This window comes from Phoxinus phoxinus (genome assembly GCF_949152265.1).
Source record: "Phoxinus phoxinus genome assembly, chromosome: 20".
NCBI lineage: Eukaryota > Metazoa > Chordata > Actinopteri > Cypriniformes > Leuciscidae > Phoxinus > Phoxinus phoxinus.
In genome coordinates, this window is record NC_136895.1 from 4,763,769 (window position 1) to 4,782,885 (window position 19,117).

The 19,117-nt window shown below is 41.8% G+C and overlaps 1 protein-coding gene across 3 annotated transcripts in view; it reads left to right on the plus strand.

The window, feature by feature from the left end:
* The window catches only part of rcor3 (REST corepressor 3), a 50,835-nt gene extending 32,198 nt beyond the window's left edge, over positions 1–18,637 (plus strand). For 2 of the 3 annotated variants that reach the window (XM_079594069.1, XM_079594071.1), the window contains 9 exons: positions 1,248–1,305; positions 1,398–1,499; positions 2,543–2,707; positions 2,788–2,865; positions 7,273–7,347; positions 7,590–7,682; positions 7,952–8,071; positions 8,439–8,607; positions 10,946–12,733. In XM_079594069.1, the coding sequence (XP_079450195.1) occupies positions 1,248–1,305; positions 1,398–1,499; positions 2,543–2,707; positions 2,788–2,865; positions 7,273–7,347; positions 7,590–7,682; positions 7,952–8,071; positions 8,439–8,607; positions 10,946–11,508 (1,423 nt within the window). In that variant the 3' untranslated portion in view covers positions 11,509–12,733. Of the gene's footprint in view, positions 1–1,247; positions 1,306–1,397; positions 1,500–2,542; positions 2,708–2,787; positions 2,866–7,272; positions 7,348–7,589; positions 7,683–7,951; positions 8,072–8,438; positions 8,608–10,945; positions 12,734–18,489 lie in introns of those variants that run through there. The other variant, XM_079594070.1, reaches the window with a different exon arrangement.
* The last annotated feature ends 480 nt before the right edge of the window (positions 18,638–19,117 follow it).

Consider the following 19,117-nt stretch of genomic DNA (forward strand, 5'->3'; position numbering starts at 1 on the left):
AAGGAAAAATGGATGCACTTTATTTTTTGCGGACGTCTCAGTCACGGCAGTGTTAGTTTAAGCGTTTGTTCTATACATTTAAGGATGACTGTTTTGAGGAAAAAATCCCAATATGATGCTTGGCTTTGCCAGAAAACTGTTGCTCAAAGGTAAGTCCGTGCCGACTATTCTGGGCTCAACAACGACGACGCAAACTTACTTTTTACCATGGCTAATATAAACACATTTGTATAAGAGAATCTTGAAAATATGTCGCCTTTCTAGTAGGCCTACATGTGATTAGTTAAATAATGTTAAACTGTTAGCAAATTAAGCTATAGGATAATTATGCAACAATAATCCGTTTTCAAGTGTCTCGGGTTAATTTTTTTTTTATTAATTCAAAATAGTTTCACTTTCCATGTGGACACGGGCTGATCCAGTCTTCGTTGTTGTGGTGATGGTTCATTTTCCTCTGATTCTGGCTCAAACATAATAAGGTTTTATCATTGCAAGAGCCATCGCTTCGCATGCATCACCCGCTATTAAACAGTTGCGCCGAATCCCCAAACGTTCTGGCTGGGGGCGTTAATAATTGATGCACAGGCACTGACGTTAGCCAATCATAACAGTGGGCGTTAACACTGAACTCTTAAAGGGGAAACACCCCCAAAACAGACTGTTTGAATCAGAGGATGAGAAACAGGGTGGGAAAAGGTCATAAATCACTACATTTTAAAAGTTTTTTGTAAAAAAAACTATAGTAATACTATAATTGCACCTAAGGAAACATAATAATAAAATAAAAAAAAACATGTCATGACCCCTTTAAACTCTTTTTATTTTAGGTACTCTTGGGTACAATAAAACCCACCTTCAAATGCATACAATGAATAGACAGGATTTTAATGCAAGATGAAAAATTGATGCTGAAACTTAGACGAGTCAGAACAGTCGCATGCCTTGACCGATCAGGTTATTTTATATTTAAGAGAAAACTAACTTAAAATCTCACAGCATTATCTGTAACATGGAGGCTGCAACCCTATGAACACTGTAGGAAAACTAATACTGGCTTTTGGGTGATAGCTATAAATAAATATGGGAAAAAATTGATTTTTGGCCTTTGAGAATCGATTTTGAATCGACCACATTTAAAAAATCGATTAATCGAAAAAAAATTTTTTTTTGCCCAGCCCTAACTTTGAGCCGACATTACTTTCAGCATCCAAAATGATTTGGGAATGTGTAAACTTTCTTCTTTCCAGTGAAAATGGGGGAAGTTCGAAATGTCCTTTAGACAGCAGTCCTATAAAACCTGAGGAGGTGAGATAATATAACTTTTTTAAATAAGTATTTATCCGCACGTATCATGAGTGCAGCTTAATTTTCCGTTACTTTCTACTGAATACTTGCAGGTTTTTCAAGACAACTGCTGTAAAAGGGAACTGCTCAACTTAGACGTCTACTGCACCAATGCCCCAGACTGTAAGCAGAGGGTTACTTTATGTAACCTGCAGGTAAAGGGCAAACCGCAACTTAAAGGAGAACTCCGGGCAATTTTTAAGTTAATCTTGATCGTTACACCTTTGTGAGAACTGTCTATAGAAAAAAAAAAACGAACCGGATTGGTGCTTGCAACACGGAGCTGCTACCGCTAATGCCCAGAGCTCACTCAGCTAAACGGCAGTTATGAGGCATATTCATAAAGAGTGTTTTTGTGCCTCTTAACAGACACAACATGCAATTAAAATGTCTGTCCAACATGAACAGGGTCCTTACATGACAACAAGATGCGTTTAGCAACTTAGCCATTGTTTAAATTCACCTAAGTAGTGCTTTAGAAGGCTAGCTGTAGTCTCGCGCTGAAGTTGTAGCCGGAAAAAAGTAAATAGAAGTGTGCAGGTGGAGGAGCGTCGTGTGTGTGAAGAGTGTGAGGCTAGTTCTTCGACTGTATACTCGGGTTCGAATGAATAAGGACGACCATCAAACTCAAAAGCCTCTTCCATGTGTTCAAAATCTTCTATATTCTCCATAGTTACGTTACGAACCATTTCTTCTTCATTTGTAAACAACTCCGATCATCACTCTTCACACACACGACGCTCCTCCTCCTGCACACACTTCTATTTAACTTTTCCCGGCTACAACGGGAGTTCCCACGGGACTTCAGCGCGAGACTACAGCTAGCCGTCTCAAACACTATTTAGGTGAATTTAAACAATGGCTAAGTTGCTAAACGCATCTTGTTGTGATGTAAGGACCCTGTTCATGTTGGACAGACATTTTAATTGCATGTTGTGTCTGTTAAGAGGCACAAAAACACTCTTTATGAATATGCCCCATAACTGCCGTTAGCTGAGTGAGCTCTGGGCATTAGCGATAGCAGCTCCGTGTTGCAAGCACCAATCCGGTTAGTTTTTTTTTCTATAGACAGAACTCACAAAGGTATAACGATCAAGATTAACTTAAAAATTGCCCGGAGTTCTCCTTTAATATGCTGTACATTTTTTGTTTCCATCATTCAGAGCTGAGTGATATCAGTGCTACCTCTCTTTCTCAGGATCATCTAAAAGCTTGCCAGTATGAGCGCATAAGATGTTCCCACTCAGGGTGCACCGACACTGTGTTACGCAAACACCTAATGGACCATCAGAAGAACGTCTGTTCCTTCCGCCTGGATTCCTGCCACCACTGCAGGCAGTCTTTTCCCGTATCCCAACTGCTGGTCAGAATGTTTCCGCGTCTCACAAGTGCATAGTCATCTTAGGTGTGTTTGTTTCTAATCTTGCCTCTAAACTATGCCAGGCCCATCAGAAGACTTCATGCCCGGAAGTTGAAGTCGCCTGTTCCAACAAGTGTCTGCAGATGATCAAAAGACATAAGGTGTGACTCAGTCAGATACTTTACTCCACGAGAGCACCACTTTTAGAAAGTTCTTATTGTGATGAACGTGCACATAGTGCCCTTTTGCAAAAAACATTTTTATTGCTCTCTTCAGATTAATATGGAGCCTCTAAGGGGACACAGTGATCTCGTATTTTTTCCATTAACATGTTCCCTTAGGGGCTCAGTGGCTTTAAATACATATTTATCTGCACTTATCTGAGTGTAGCTTACATTTCTATTATATTCTACGGAATACCAGTTCCTATCTTTGCATGTTTTTCCAAGACAACCTCCTAGAGAAACCTTTGCGTTCCCTCACCAAACTATTGCATTCCCCCGAGAACCTTTGCGTTCCCTCACCAAACTATTGCGTTCCCCCGAGAACCTTTGCATTCCCTCACCAAACTATTGCGTTCCCCGAGAACCTTTGTGTTCCCTCACCAAACCATTGCGTTCCCCCGAGAACCTTTGTGTTCCCTCACCAAACTATTGCGTTCCCCCGAGAACCTTTGTGTTCCCTCACCAAACTATTGCGTTCCCCCGAGAACCTTTGCATTCCCTCACCAAACTATTGCGTTCCCCCGAGAACCTTTGCGTTCCCCGAGAACCTTTGTGTTCCCTCACCAAACTATTGCATTCCCCGAGAACCTTTGTGTTCCCTCACCAAACTATTGCGTTCCCCCGAGAACCTTTGCGTTCCCCGAGAACCTTTGTGTTCCCTCACCAAACCATTGCGTTCCCCCGAGAACCTTTGCATTCCCTCACCAAACTATTGCGTTCCCCCGAGAACCTTTGCGTTCCCCGAGAACCTTTGTGTTCCCTCACCAAACCATTGCGTTCCCCCGAGAACCTTTGCGTTCCCTCACCAAACTATTGCGTTCCCCCGAGAACCTTTGTGTTCCCTCGCCAAACCTTTGCATTCCCCCGAGAACCTTTGCGTTCCCTCACCAAACTATTGCGTTCCCCCGAGAACCTTTGTGTTCCCTCGCCAAACCTTTGCGTTCCCCCGAGAACCTTTGTGTTCCCTCGCCAAACTATTGCATTCCCCCGAGAACCTTTGTGTTCCCTCACCAAACCTTTGCATTCCCCCGAGAACCTTTGTGTTCCCTCGCCAAACTATTGCATTCCCCCGAGAACCTTTGTGTTCCCTCGCCAAACCATTGCATTCCCCCAAGAACCTTTGTGTTCCCCCGAGAACTTTGTGTTCCCTCACCAAACCATTGCATTCCCCCGAGAACCTTTGTGTTCCCTCACCAAACTATTGCATTCCCCCGAGAACCTTTGTGTTCCCTCACCAAACTATTGCGTTCCCCCGAGAACCTTTGCATTCCCTCACCAAACTATTGCGTTCCCCCGAGAACCTTTGCGTTCCCCCGAGAACCTTTGTCTTCCCTCACCAAACTATTGCGTTCCCCCGAGAACCTTTGCGTTCCCTCACCAAACTATTGCGTTCCCCCGAGAACCTTTGTGTTCCCTCACCAAACTATTGCGTTCCCCCGAGAACCTTTGTGTTCCCTCACCAAACCATTGCATTCCCCCGAGAACCTTTGTGTTCCCTCACCAAACCATTGCATTCCCCCGAGAACCTTTGCGTTCCCTCACCAAACCATTGCGTTCCCCCGAGAACCTTTGCGTTCCCTCACCAAACTATTGCGTTCCCCCGAGAACCTTTGTGTTCCCTCGCCAAACTATTGCGTTCCCCCGAGAACCTTTGCGTTCCCTCGCCAAACCATTGCGTTCCCCCGAGAACCTTTGTGTTCCCCCGAGAACTTTGTGTTCCCTCACCAAACCATTGCATTCCCCCGAGAACCTTTGCGTTCCCTCACCAAACTATTGCGTTCCCCCGAGAACCTTTGCGTTCCCCCGAGAACCTTTGTGTTCCCTCACCAAACCATTGCGTTCCCCTGAGAACCTTTGCGTTCCCTCACCAAACTATTGCGTTCCCCGAGAACCTTTGTGTTCCCTCACCAAACCATTGCGTTCCCCCGAGAACCTTTGTGTTCCCTCACCAAACCTTTGCGTTCCCCCGAGAACCTTTGTGTTCCCTCACCAAACCTTTGCGATCCCCCGAGAACCTTTGTGTTCCCCCGAGAACCTTTGCGTTCCCTCACCAAACTATTGCGTTCCCCCGAGAACCTTTGCGTTCCCTAACCAAACTATTGCGTTCCCCGAGAACCTTTGTGTTCCCTCACCAAACCATTGCGTTCCCCCGAGAACCTTTGCGTTCCCTCACCAAACTATTGCGTTCCCCGAGAACCTTTGTGTTCCCTCACCAAACATTTGCGTTCCCCCGAGAACCTTTGTGTTCCCTTTGCGTTCCCCCGAGAACCTTTGTGTTCCCTCACCAAACTTTTGCGTTCCCCCGAGAACCTTTGTGTTCCCCCGAGAACCTTTGTGTTCCCTCACCAAACTATTGCGTTCCCCCGAGAACCTTTGTGTTCCCTCACCAAACCTTTGCGTTCCCCCGAGAACCTTTGTGTTCCCTCACCAAACCTTTGCGTTCCCCCGAGAACCTTTGCGTTCCCTCGCCAAACCATTGCATTCCCCCGAGAACCTTTGTGTTCCCTCACCAAACCATTGCATTCCCCCGAGAACCTTTGTGTTCCCTCGCCAAACTATTGCGTTCCCCCGAGAACCTTTGCGTTCCCTCGCCAAACCATTGCATTCCCCCGAGAACCTTTGTGTTCCCTCGCCAAACTATTGCATTCCCCCGAGAACCTTTGCGTTCCCTCACCAAACCATTGCATTCCCCCGAGAACCTTTGTGTTCCCTCGCCAAACTATTGCGTTCCCCCGAGAACCTTTGCGTTCCCTCACCAAACTATTGCGTTCCCCCGAGAACCTTTGCGTTCCCTCGCCAAACTATTGCGTTCCCCCGAGAACCTTTGCATTCCCTCACCAAACCATTGCATTCCCCCGAGAACCTTTGTGTTCCCTCACCAAACCATTGCATTCCCCCGAGAACCTTTGTGTTCCCTCACCAAACTATTGCATTCCCCCGAGAACCTTTGTGTTCCCTCACCAAACCTTTGCATTCCCCCGAGAACCTTTGTGTTCCCTCACCAAACCTTTGCATTCCCCCGAGAACCTTTGTGTTCCCTCACCAAACCTTTGCATTCCCCCGAGAACCTTTGTGTTCCCTCGCCAAACTATTGCATTCCCCCGAGAACCTTTGTGTTCCCTCGCCAAACCATTGCATTCCCCCGAGAACCTTTGTGTTCCCTCACCAAACTATTGCATTCCCCCGAGAACCTTTGTGTTCCCTCACCAAACTATTGCATTCCCCCGAGAACCTTTGTGTTCCCTCACCAAACCTTTGCATTCCCCCGAGAACCTTTGTGTTCCCTCACCAAACTATTGCATTCCCCCGAGAACCTTTGTGTTCCCTCACCAAACCTTTGCATTCCCCCGAGAACCTTTGTGTTCCCTCACCAAACCTTTGCATTCCCCCGAGAACCTTTGTGTTCCCTCACCAAACCTTTGCGTTCCCCCGAGAACCTTTGTGTTCCCCCGAGAACCTTTGCGTTCCCTCACCAAACCTTTGCGTTCCCCCGAGAATCATTGCTTACAAAGTTAAGCTAATTTCTTGAACAATAACATGTGGACGGACGCACACTCATGAGGGTTTAAACTTTTATTTTGAAGTCGCGATGAATGTACAGTTTGCATATTTAGAAACACATTGTACACATATTTAGAAACACATTGATATATTCTTCTGTGTTGGCGTGGGTTTATATATTATGTATGTTACCAATCTGGTGAAATGGCGCAGATTGCGTTCCCATATGAACGTCATAAGCAACCCAAACTCTCAGCATAAGCGGAGATAGCATTTGTTAAACGAGCTGCATCGAAGACCCATCTACTGTTCTACTTTTCTCATCTACTGAAAATGTTCTCATATAATGTCAGGGCACTTCTTCATTTCATCCCCCCACCGGGTGTGATAAATATTAACCATTACGGTGTTTAATAGTGTTTTGGGCGTGCTCCCTTAACATGGCTTCTTACCTACCGGCTAGCGAAAAAGGAAGTCTAACACATTAAAAGGAAATACATAATCATATTTACTTCCGCGTTGCAAAATAAGGTGGATAGAGCCGACTTACCTCTGTTCCACAACAGTTTCTCCAGCACAACTCCTCAGTCTCAACTATTCCTATACTAGGAGTTATCTGTGTTCGGGCCAAATTCAGAGCTCAGAGCCCTTTCCTCGGATAGCACACCAAATATGCATATTTTATACTATTATCTGATTTCAATGTGAACTCGTGAATGTTATATTTCCTCCCAACTCATATTTTTCCATCACCATGTCCCCTTTGGGGCTGTGTATAAAGCTGATTATCAGACTTTAGATATTTTTTAATTTGCTCATTCCTGCTTTTTGATCCCATCGCAGCTGCAAGCGCATGCTGATGAGTGTCCTGAAGTGGAGACGGACTGCATTTATAAAAACTATGGCTGCACAGTCAGAGTAAGAACACATTCAAATTCAACACTCAAACAAGTGAAAGTGTCTTTTTATCAGTGTTGTCCTGTTTAATGAACTAGGCTGCATTTCTCAAAAGCATCATGAGCTAAGTTGATTGTAGAGTCCATTGGTGGCAGTGGTTTTACGATCTACTTAGGCTTACGATGCTTTTGGGAAATGCTGCCCTGGTGGTTAAATACATAGGCTTTGGAGATCTCAGCCTTTGAACTCTGTCTTTCCTCCAGGATAAAAGAGGGAAAGTGCAAATTCATGAAAACACAGAGTTCAGTTCTCATGTTCGGCTTGTCCTGGAAAGTAACACCAAACTTGAGAAACAGGTATGAAAGCTCAATGCATGTCAATGCAAAATACAAAATGAAAAAGAGAAATTCTGGTTTATCAAACATTATCTCTAAGTACATCTCATCAAATGTCATTATAAAAGGGATAGAAACAAATGAATGAAAATGTGTGTTCTTTGTAATTTCATTACTTAAGAGATGCTGAAACACATCGAGAATGCAAAGAATTACTTCAAGTTTGTCTCTTGTAGCTTATTGCTTAATTACAAATCTTCAATATAATATAACAATGGTCCTGGTTGTAGGTGGAACAGTTGCAGCAGGATATGATAGTCCAACAGGGGGCGCTGAAGGACAAAAGTCTTGTGGTCAGCAGTCTGGACAGGGATGTCACCATGTGTGACAGCACACTTACTACCTTACAGGTAAAGAGTTCAGTCAAGCTACTAAGTAGAAAAACAGCTGATTGTCCTGTAATTTTAGAATCAAGCAAGTTAAAGGAACAGCTCACCGACCAACCCCACTCCCCAAGTTGACCTGTTATCTAAACATATAGCAACAATAATTTTGTGTAAAAGTGTAAATTATGGTTGTTATTTAGGAAATCAAGTAATCACCATTCACCATACGTTAATTCATTATTGCCACTATTTACTGTATTTGGTCATAGTGGTGATTAAGAGCTTGACTAGCTCCAATATTTAAATTCAAATGCTGAACATGCATACCTGTGGAGGGAGATATTTTGGCATATGGTCAGAGTTTGCTGTATGATCTGTGTGTGTGTGGCAGAGGTCTGTGGAGGAGCAGAGGCTGCGGATCTGCAGTGTGCAGCGTGAACTGCGGGATTTGCGGGGCGTTCTGGGGTCTGAATTAAGCGAAGAGCTCCCGAGCCTTCGGGCATCACTGGACTCGCTCAGACAGCAGGTGGCCGTCACAGAAAGCCTCAGGGAACATCTGGGTGAGTCAAGTCTGATTGGCCAAATGAATGCTGACACTGTTTACTTGTAGAGAGCTACTGAACAAGATGGGTGAAACTTGAAACGCACTCTTCTACGTTTGTGAATGCAAAGGTTTTTGGCTTCACAAGTTCAGTTTCACACATTGTGTTCAAAATGTGCATGACCTTCACGGTGGTTCAAAGAGATGGGACTTGACTAAGAGATTGTGTCTGGCTCCCGAACACTAAGAAGGCTGTTCCTGACTCTAAATTGCCCATAGATGTGAGTAACCCCTGTGATGTTAGAACAGGATCCAACAACCCCATGACTCAACATAGGACAAGCAGTTTGGGAAATGGATACGAGGAGAGATATAGTGGGCATTAGAGTAAACCAGGGATGGCTAACCCAGCTCATAGAGGACTACCTTCCTGCAGACTTTAGTTCCAAAACACCTGGCTGTTGTTACCAAGCAATACTGAACACTTTTTTGTTTGATTAGGGTTGGAAGTAAGTTCTGCAGGTTGGTAGCACAAATTGTCCACTATAGCCAGCTTTACCTTTAGGCCAAAGGTCAGCTCATGTAGTTTTTCCTGGTTTAGACATTTGAAGGCTACTATTTTGCCCTTTTGAGGTTTGCTGTTGTCACAGTCATGGCTGGGGGAAGATAATCTGGCGCTCTGGGCAAAATAGGAATATGCCGCCCTCTACGTTCAAATTTTTAAGAGAAAAAAGGCCAATTAATCACATATTGACCCCTACTGTTGACTTAAGACACGTGTAATGAATTAATACAGTTGACTCACCATTTAAAAGACGACGTTTCTTGCTTTAGCTGCTGCAAACTCTTCAATTATCTTGGAGTAATCCAATTTGCGACAGATTTGGTGCTCAATTGATATTTTGGCTAATCCATTCAATTGATCTTGTGACACTGGCTATGTTTACAAGCACACCTTTTGTTTCAATTGGACTGAATTGATGAATCCGAATATAAAGTTTACATGAAACACTGACACACCAAACCAACATCAAAGAACCAGTGGTTTTGAAAGCTGACTCGTGTTGCCTCATGTCACCTGAGTCTGGACCAAAAGTTTGCGCTTGAAACCAGCAAAAACTACATTCAATGTCCAACTAGCCTGTATGCTCTAAATAAACTCTCCAAACCGGTAGTCTGTATTCACCCATCAAAAAAGGGAACTGGAAAGCTAGGACTTCGGATATACAAATAATTTTTACACCAATCTCACTCACCACAGGCGGAAATAATCAAAGATGATATGAAGATGAAAAATCTGTGTGCCCTCATGACTTCAACATTTACTTGCTTTTGCACTGGTTCACTATGCCAAACAGCTAATCAGAATGATCTTAATTGGCCGAAAAGCCACTATTGAGTGTCCAACTAGTGTTAACGGTGCAGAACAAAAACTAAACCTTTAATGACAGCTGTCCAACAGCCAACCATTGGCTTGGTGTGTCACAGCATATACAGATTCAGAACAATAAGATGAGTAAATTACAGAGTTTGTTTCTAGTCTGAAGCCCTATTCGGACGGGATTAGTTTAACAAGGGTAGATGGAATAATACAATTTTACCACAGGACGTCTGTAATATTAATGGCCAATTTGCACGGGATAAGAAATCTCAGTAAAAGTAGCGTAATGGGTTACTCAATTTGCACACCACCGCCACCCTACTGTCGTTATGTGCGTATTACGTTGCTTACTGATATCATGTGCGCAAACAACCTTATATAAATAAAACAGTTAGGTCCAGTCAAACGATGTATTAATTAAATTTAGACTGGTTTATATTGGTAATAGGCTAACATAGCTAACATTTAGCTAACGCTAAAAGTGTCGTGCCTCTAACAAGTGCTTTCGACCTTCTCTTTGATCTGAATGGTATGTGGAAAGCACTTGAGTATTGGCACAGATTTGTCCCAGCGTCTAGAACGCAACTGAATGCTTCTTCAAGCACATCCATACTAAAAAAAACCCGCAGAAAACTACTTTTAAACATGAAATGACGGAATATTTACGTACATATTTACAGCGGGTCTATTCGCACGGGATTAGCATTACATGAGATCCTTTTTCCGGACCTTTTTACAGAAGGTAAAAGTCGCCTTAATCTTTACTGACATTGTTTGTAATGATTACTGAGATGGCACATTTGAACATGACTAAAATCACTCGTAATAATAACTTTACCCCACCTCTCCATGCTAAACTAATCCCGTCCGAATAGGGCTATAGACTTATTACCAGCCTCACACAAAACAATAATATCCAGATGTATCCTCTTTATAGAGCTGTAACAGTAGCTGTGTATGTGTTTGTGTCCCTCAGGTGCGTTAGAGCAGGCGTGTCAGCGTCACACACGTTTGTTAGACATCCACGTGGAACAGCTGCAGTGTAACGAGCAGCGTTTCCGCCAGCTTGAGTCCACCTCCTTTGATGGGAAGCTCATCTGGAAAGTGCGTGACTACTGGCACCGGAAAGAAGCTGGCATCGCCCTCAACTCGACCCCCTTCTACACCAGTCGTAGCGGCTACAAGCTTAGCCTGCGGGCTTACCTTGGCGGGGACAACTCAGGGAGAGGCACACACATGTCGCTCTATGTCACAATAATGCGCGGAGACTTCGACTCCCTCTTACCATGGCCGTTTCGTCAGAAGACAACGTTAACATTGCTGGATCAAAGCGGCACTAGGAACCACTTGAGCAGTACTTTCACCCCTGATTCCAGCGATAGCTTTCGTCGGCCAACATCTGATGCTAATGTGGCCACAGGATTCCCACGATTCATATCCCACAGTGATCTGGAAGTCGCTCGCAACGCTGTTTATGTGAGAGACGACACACTGTTCATCAAAGTGAAAGTGGACACAACTGGATTAGAGGACTTGTAGCGCTCCCAAAACAGTGTCCTGGAGTCACTATAGCAGGATTCCTCAAATCCTGCCCTGCTGAGTTCAGCTCAAACCCGGATAAAACTCACTCACCTGTAACTCTGAAGAGCTTGTTCAGGTGTCTTTAACTGTGTTTCCACTGCAGGAGCTTCCCTCAGGAACTAGGGACTTTGTGGTGGGACTCTGTGTGTTTCGACCGCAGGAACCAGGATCTAAATGATGATCCGGGTAAATATTTCCCCCTCAGAAAGTCCCTGCTCACGAGGTAGTACTTTTTCAAAGTTCAGCAACTTTCGGGGGTGGGATTGGGTGCTGAACATGCTGATTGGTTGAGTCCACGCAGCATTTTATATCAACCACCATTTTTAAAAGTCTGTTGCGGTGCGTTCAGTGAGAGTTGTTTGCTATTGGAATCAAAACAAGGGAGCTTAAAAAACACGACTGGGATGAGCAGTCGCACGCAGTCCTATGTCACCAGATCAATTTTCCTAATCTTCACGGTACTTTAGACCGCGATGGAAACGCAACAGCAACAGGTCTGGGGGAAAAAGTTACTGTGAAAAAAGTTCCTTGGACAAATCGTTCCGGGTAATTTTGGTGGAAACGTGGCTTTTGATTAGGGTTGGATCTAAACTCTGCAGGACAGTGGCCCTCCAGGACCGGATTTGAGGATTCCCTATAGTGTCACATAATATTCGGGTGAAGACATTTGTTGTAGTAACACTGGTCATGTTTACATGCACAGATTTGAATCTGAATGTCTGAATCATTTCAAATCAACTGAAGGTTCTGAATGTACTGCTCATATGTGCCATATTTATAAAAATATCAGTTTGCATGTGCATGAATGAAATTCTGCACATGAGAAGAGTATGAAGTGTTTCCAAAAGACCCAAAGTATAATTGTTTATGGAGTTATGACGGTTACTGGTCATCTTGTCATAGTGATTGGTGCAGATCGTAGCGCACTGGCCCGCAACACGTTTGGAGACCCGGGTTTGATTCATACCTGGGTCATGTCTTGATCTCCTATCCCAATCTCTCTCCCCTGTTTCTCTGTCTCTACAACATACATTGATGAATCATTCAATAAGGTCAATAACACAGGTTGAATTTGCATCTTTTTTACTTGCATTTTTTCTCCCCTATTTTGTGTCCTGAAGACAGCAGTGCTGTAAATTATTGTTTTTGACTTACCACTTGAGTTAATAAAGAAAATCTGGACTCTTCAAACATTGGTTCTTGATGCCTGCTGGATGCTATCCTTACAGCATTTGTTGTGGAAAAGGGACAGCAGTTTTAAGCTTCTGGTCATGGCTGTTATTGTTTTCAAGTTAAAGTTAGTTCAGCTGACAATATTTATAGCTAGCTGTCTGAATTGCTTGCTGGTTTAATAAGGCATCCCAGTGTATAACATAGCTAAAAACATTTGCTTAACTTTACAAAGGAGACAAGAATCAGAAGCGAAGTGAATTCTTATGGAGCATTTCTTGCCAAATAGGTAGTCCTTTCTACCAACCAGTCCCTGACTCACTTTGCCATGTTAATTGTAAATGTGCTGTGTGGGCCTGTGCACTAAACACATATGCAAGGTCATTTTGAATCAAATTAAGAAATAAGTTTTCATGGCAACTATTTTTCAACTTAATGGATAGATCTTTCATTCAAATCATTAGACAATTGACTTTTGGTAATCGTTGGACAACTGACATCATGCAATGACTTTTGTAAGAACACTTCATATAAACGTCTATTTGCAAACAAGTGTTACTTTACCTCTAGTGGACAAAAACATGGACCTCTTCACTATTTTGATTCCAAGATGGATGATGGTTGTTGTTGTTGTGCACTTCTTTTTTTATATATATATATTTTTTTATATATTTTTATTTTATTTTGCATTCGTTAACACTTTATTTTGATGGTCACATTCTATAAGTAACTTTGAAACTGTGTGTCACTAACTCATTAGAGTATTAGTAGACTGCTAATATCTGCTAACTCTTTATTTTGATTCTCCTTAAACAGACATTCAACTAACTATATTAGTAACTTTGCAACTACATGTCAACTTATTCTACTAACCCAACCCCTAACCTAACATAGTCTACTAATACTCTACTAACCCAACCCCTAACCTAACAGTCTACTAATACTCTACTAATCCAACCCCTAACCTAACAGTCTACTAATACTCTACTAACCCAACCCAACCCCTAACCTAACAGTCTACTAATACTCTACTAACCCAACCCAACCCCTAACCTAACAGTCTACGAATTCTCTACTAACCCAACCCCTAACCTAACAGTCTACTAATACTCTACTAACCCAACCCCTAACCTAACAGAGTCTACTAATACTCTACTAACCCAACCCCTAACCTAACTGTCTACTAATACTCTACTAACCCAACCCCTAACCTAACAGTCTACTAATACTCTACTAACCCAACCCCTAACCTAACAGTCTACTAATACTCTACTAACCCAACCCAACCCCTAACCTAACAGTCTACGAATTCTCTACTAACCCAACCCCTAACCTAACAGTCTACTAATACTCTACTAACCCAACCCCTAACCTAACAGAGTCTACTAATACTCTACTAACCCAACCCCTAACCTAACTGTCTACTAATACTCTACTAACCCAACCCCTAACCTAACAGTCTACTAATACTCTACTAACCCAACCCCTAACCTAACAGTCTACTAATACTCTACTAACCCAACCCAACCCCTAACCTAACAGTCTACGAATACTCTACTAACCCAACCCCTAACCTAACAGTCTACTAATACTCTACTAACCCAATCCCTAACCTAACAGTCTACTAATACTCTACTAACCCAACCCCTAACCTAACAGAGTCTACTAATACTCTACTAACCCAACCCAACCCCTAACCTAACAGTCTACTAATACTCTACTAACCCAACCCCTAACCTAACAGTCTACTAATACTCTACTAACCCAACCCCTAACCTAACAGTCTACTAATACTCTACTAACCCAACCCCTAACCTAACAGTCTACTAATACTCTACTAACCCAACCCCTAACCTAACAGTCTACTAATACTCTACTAACCCAACCCCTAACCTAACAGTCTACTAATACTCTACTAACCCAACCCCTAACCTAACAGTCTACTAATACTCTACTAACCCAACCCCTAGTTGCATATTAATGAGTTTGTTGACATTAAGTCACAAAGTTACGTATAGTTAGAAGAATGTCTAAAGTAAACTACTGAAATAAAGTGTAGCCTTACATTTATGTTTATTAGTAAAGTAATCCCTGTTATATGTTGCAGTTGTTGTGATCAAATTACGAAATATATTTTGTAATAAAGAGCAAGCGCATTTTGAAAGTCCAGAATTCACACCTAGATCACATGTGCACATATTGTGTGTATCTGTTCTCAGAGCATGCAATCTTCATATCTGTTATATCACACACATTTCTTCTCCACTTGTCCCCATAATGTACAGAAATACATTGAAAGTGTTTGTACCCAACCCTCAAGCTTCAATGTGAAGTATGATACTGACACAAGCATATAAATAGGTACATTATTACAGGCAGGCAACATGACACTGGCACGGGTGCTCGTGCTTTGTGTGGTGGTGACGGGACAATAGCCGCTCATATGACGATGAGCTAGCTATTCATAGATATTGTCTACAGCTACGTCTAGCTGTTGTCGGCTGGAGTCTATCTGTACGTGTGCAAGCGTTTTCAGAGAAAAAATGTGGATGATTAAGCGTAAGTGTCACATTTTGGATGCATGGAGTGCCATAGCTTGTGGTGGAGATAAAGTGAACATTAGTCCTTAACCACTAATTTTAGATTTTAAAAAAAGAGACACAAACAGAATCGTTGTGTGGAGGTATTTGAGACTTGATGTTTCATGTGTGATTTGTGTTTCAGCACCTACTGAGCACCCAAAGGAGTCGAAATACAGGCCTGTGCTGGAGGTATTCCCCTTCACAAACACACCAAACCCATTTACACCCAGCTCGTGGAAAGTCCCGTACTCTTGTCTGTTTGCGGATGAGAAAAAAAAAAACAGTGCTGCCAGGGAGTTGCATTGTTCAGTGATCTTGAATGGATCGCCACAACCACGTCCTCTCTCTGCACAACCTTGACCATTTTTGGCAGGTTTGGGATGCAGTTTAGTTCACAACAAAGCAATGTTCATTTCTAATGCACTGTGAACTGTTGCTATCAGCGTTATTTCAGCGTTTAGAACTCAAAATACAATCATTAAAAAAACAGTAACACTTTACTTAAAGCCTTTATGTATAATGCATTATAATGGAATTCATAAAGAATGTTATAATACAATATATCTGTACATGAAAAATTGTAACCAAAGTTGAAATGCATTATAATATATGCAGATTCCTTGTTGCGTCTAAAATTGGTTGTTTCCCGTGTTTTTTTAATGCATTAAACTTTCTAAAAGCGTAATAATGAATAGACAAGTATTATAATGTTTTAGCTACAATTATTAATTAAATAATACAATGCATTAAAAGGTGCATTACAAGGCGTAATTAATGCATTAAAAATAAATACTTAAATAATGCATTATGAATAAAGGCTTTAAGTAGATTGTTACCCAAAAAAATGTGTTACGTGAAATAAAACAACTGTTAACTGAAGTAAAATAAAATATATATTTTTATGACTCTAGTTGTCAAGGCAACATTTGTCATTTTCATTTAGTTAGTATTTATAGTAGTAGTTATATCTTGATAGTACAATAACTAAAGCTGAAATAAAATTAAGAAACCATATAAAGCATCAAAGTAAAGAGTTAGCAGACATTAAGCAGACAGTCTCATACTCTAATGATAGTTAGTTGACATGTAGTTGCAAAGATACTTATAGTCAAGTCAAGTCACCTTCATTTATACAGCGCTTTTTACAATATAGATTGTTTCAAAGCATCTTTATACAGTGATGATAGGAAATGAATGAAATGGAGATTGTTTTGGCTTTACAGCAGCTCTAGAAGAAAGCTATAGTCCAGCTTAAGTACGTTTTTGATTGATTCATTTCTGTGTAGAAAATCATTAGTTATTCACTCAGGGGCCGCTTAGACAACACCGTTTTCAACTGAAAACAGAAAACTTTTAATGCATTCTGGCCGTTCATTTACACATCAATGATGTTTAGTGGCCTGAAAACACAAACTTTGCAATAGGTTTTTTTAAATAACTTTGAAACAAGGTTTGAAACCGATACCATTATCATCTCCGTGTAAACTTCAAAAACGTGAATCTGTGAGAACAGTGACGGCATGCATATGCGTATTAAGTGTTTAGTCTATAGGTATGCACTTTTGAATGCGTATGTGCGCAGGCGCATAGTTTCTTTATAACGTGACATTGCCAAATTACAAGTTTCCACAGATCCATATGAATGGGAACAATTTGGATAATGTTTCAGAGGGAAAGGGAAGGGGAGGAGGCTGAAGAGGCTTTCACGGGGGAGAGTCTAGTTGATACAGTCTCTGTTGACAATTCAGGGATGTGTTGTGGACGTGTCCAGGCGCAGGTCCTCCATCTGATCTGGATACGGCCCGGATCCGACTGACTACAGTAAACTTCAGAATAAACGAAAAGATTATTATTATCATAGATGCCATTCTTCTTATAGCCCGTTATAACTATATTAGCCCGGTTCTGTCAACACTGCATTGGCTCCCTATTAAATATCATACAAAATTTAAAATATTGCTGATTACCTACAAAGCACTAAACGTTTTAGCGCCGCTTCGGGATAATTCCGGTTCACGTGGCTATGCGGAAGCAAATTTTTTTTCTTCTGTATTATACATTTTTCAAGGCTTGTACCTTGGAACTTATTTCAGGTTTAACAACTTAGGTTTGCGTTCTCGAGACACCAGGCACTGTTTTGTGCAAATGAGTGGCCGGATCGCATTAAGGGTTTTCTGTTCGACCGGTGTCGTGTTAGCGGCCCCTAAGTTAATAACTAATGATCTTTGCGACGGAAGTGAATCAATAGCTGGAATCTTTAGCTGGAAAATATCTTTATTCTAGAACTGCTGTAAAGCCAAAACAATCTCTGTAACTTTAATTTCCTATTATCACTGTAAAGCTGCTTTGAAACAGTCTATATTGTTAAAAGCGCTGTATAAATGAAGGTGACTTGACTTGACTTATGATGTTACGAGTACATCGGGTGTTATAGGAAGTGTTCCCGGTTATGGCTGACCTAATTTATGCAGCCTAATAATCATTTAACTGATTTATATAATAGGAATGTATACTTGTGTATGCCAGGTTAAAGAGATGTGTTTTTAGTCTAGATTTGAACTGACAGAGTGTGTCTGCTTCCCGGACAATGGTAGGAAGACTGTTCCAGAGTTTTGGTGCTAAATAGGAAAAGGATCTACCGCCGGCAGTCGATTTTGATATTCTAGGTATTATTAACTGGCCGGAATTTTGAGATCGCAATAGACGTGAAGGACTATAATGCGTTAAGAGCTCGCTCAAGTACTGCGGAGCTAAACCATTTAGTGCTTTATAAGTAATCAGCAATATTTAAAAATGTATACGATGTTTAATAAGCAGCCAATGCAGTGTTGACAGAACGGGGCTAATATGGTCATACTTCCTGGTTCTGGTAAGAACTCGAGCTGCTGTGTTTTGAACTAGCTGTAGTTTGTTTATTAAGCGTGCAGGGCAACCACCCAGTAGAGCATTACAATAATCTAGCCTTGAGGTCATGAACGCATTAACTAATTGTTCCGCATTTGTCATTGAGAGCATATGGCGGAATTTAGATATATTTTTAAGATGGAAGAATGCGGTTTACAGATTAAAAATGCAGAAAACAGAAAATTAAGTGTCACCCATCCTGCTTCAGTAGAAATTATATCAGTGCATGCATGAATAAATGAAAATATGTTAATTGCAATATCTGATGTTGTGTTTTGCCCAGAGTTTACTCCCCCGTGACCCTATGAGCAAGTTCAATCTGAAGAGAAGTTCCCCTAAAGATGAGTTCCCAAACCTGGACAGAAACTGCACCCTCATGGGCCGGATCCTCGACCTGCACATGTACACGCGACAGTTCAACCGGGCAACGGAAAGCGGGGTCATTTTTGATGATATCATACGCCCTGGACTCGAGGATTCGGGTGAGTTATTCTCTGACATTTACTGGATGTATTTTCAGAAATACAGTTTTTGCACATTTCACACAAACCGTCAATTCATATAATGAGTCATGATCTCCACTGTACGGTTAGCAGGCTTGCAGACTGCAGACAAACGAAACCAGAAGCTCAACAAACACTTCTCTGAATGAATGATTCGAGCTATGAGAATAAAACAGATGTGCAAATACACAGATGACACATGATCCACTAAATCACGTGGTTAAGACTTTAAACATGTAATAATGCATTATTTATTTTTCCATTGATTTCTATTGTGTTTACATTACATGTTTGCCATTATCCTCACAGAAACGTTTTTCTTTTAGTACTTTTACATCTGAAGGCATCATTAATATATTTATTTAGACCTTTTTCTCATGGGAACCCTTGTGAAAAAGAAGTACACTT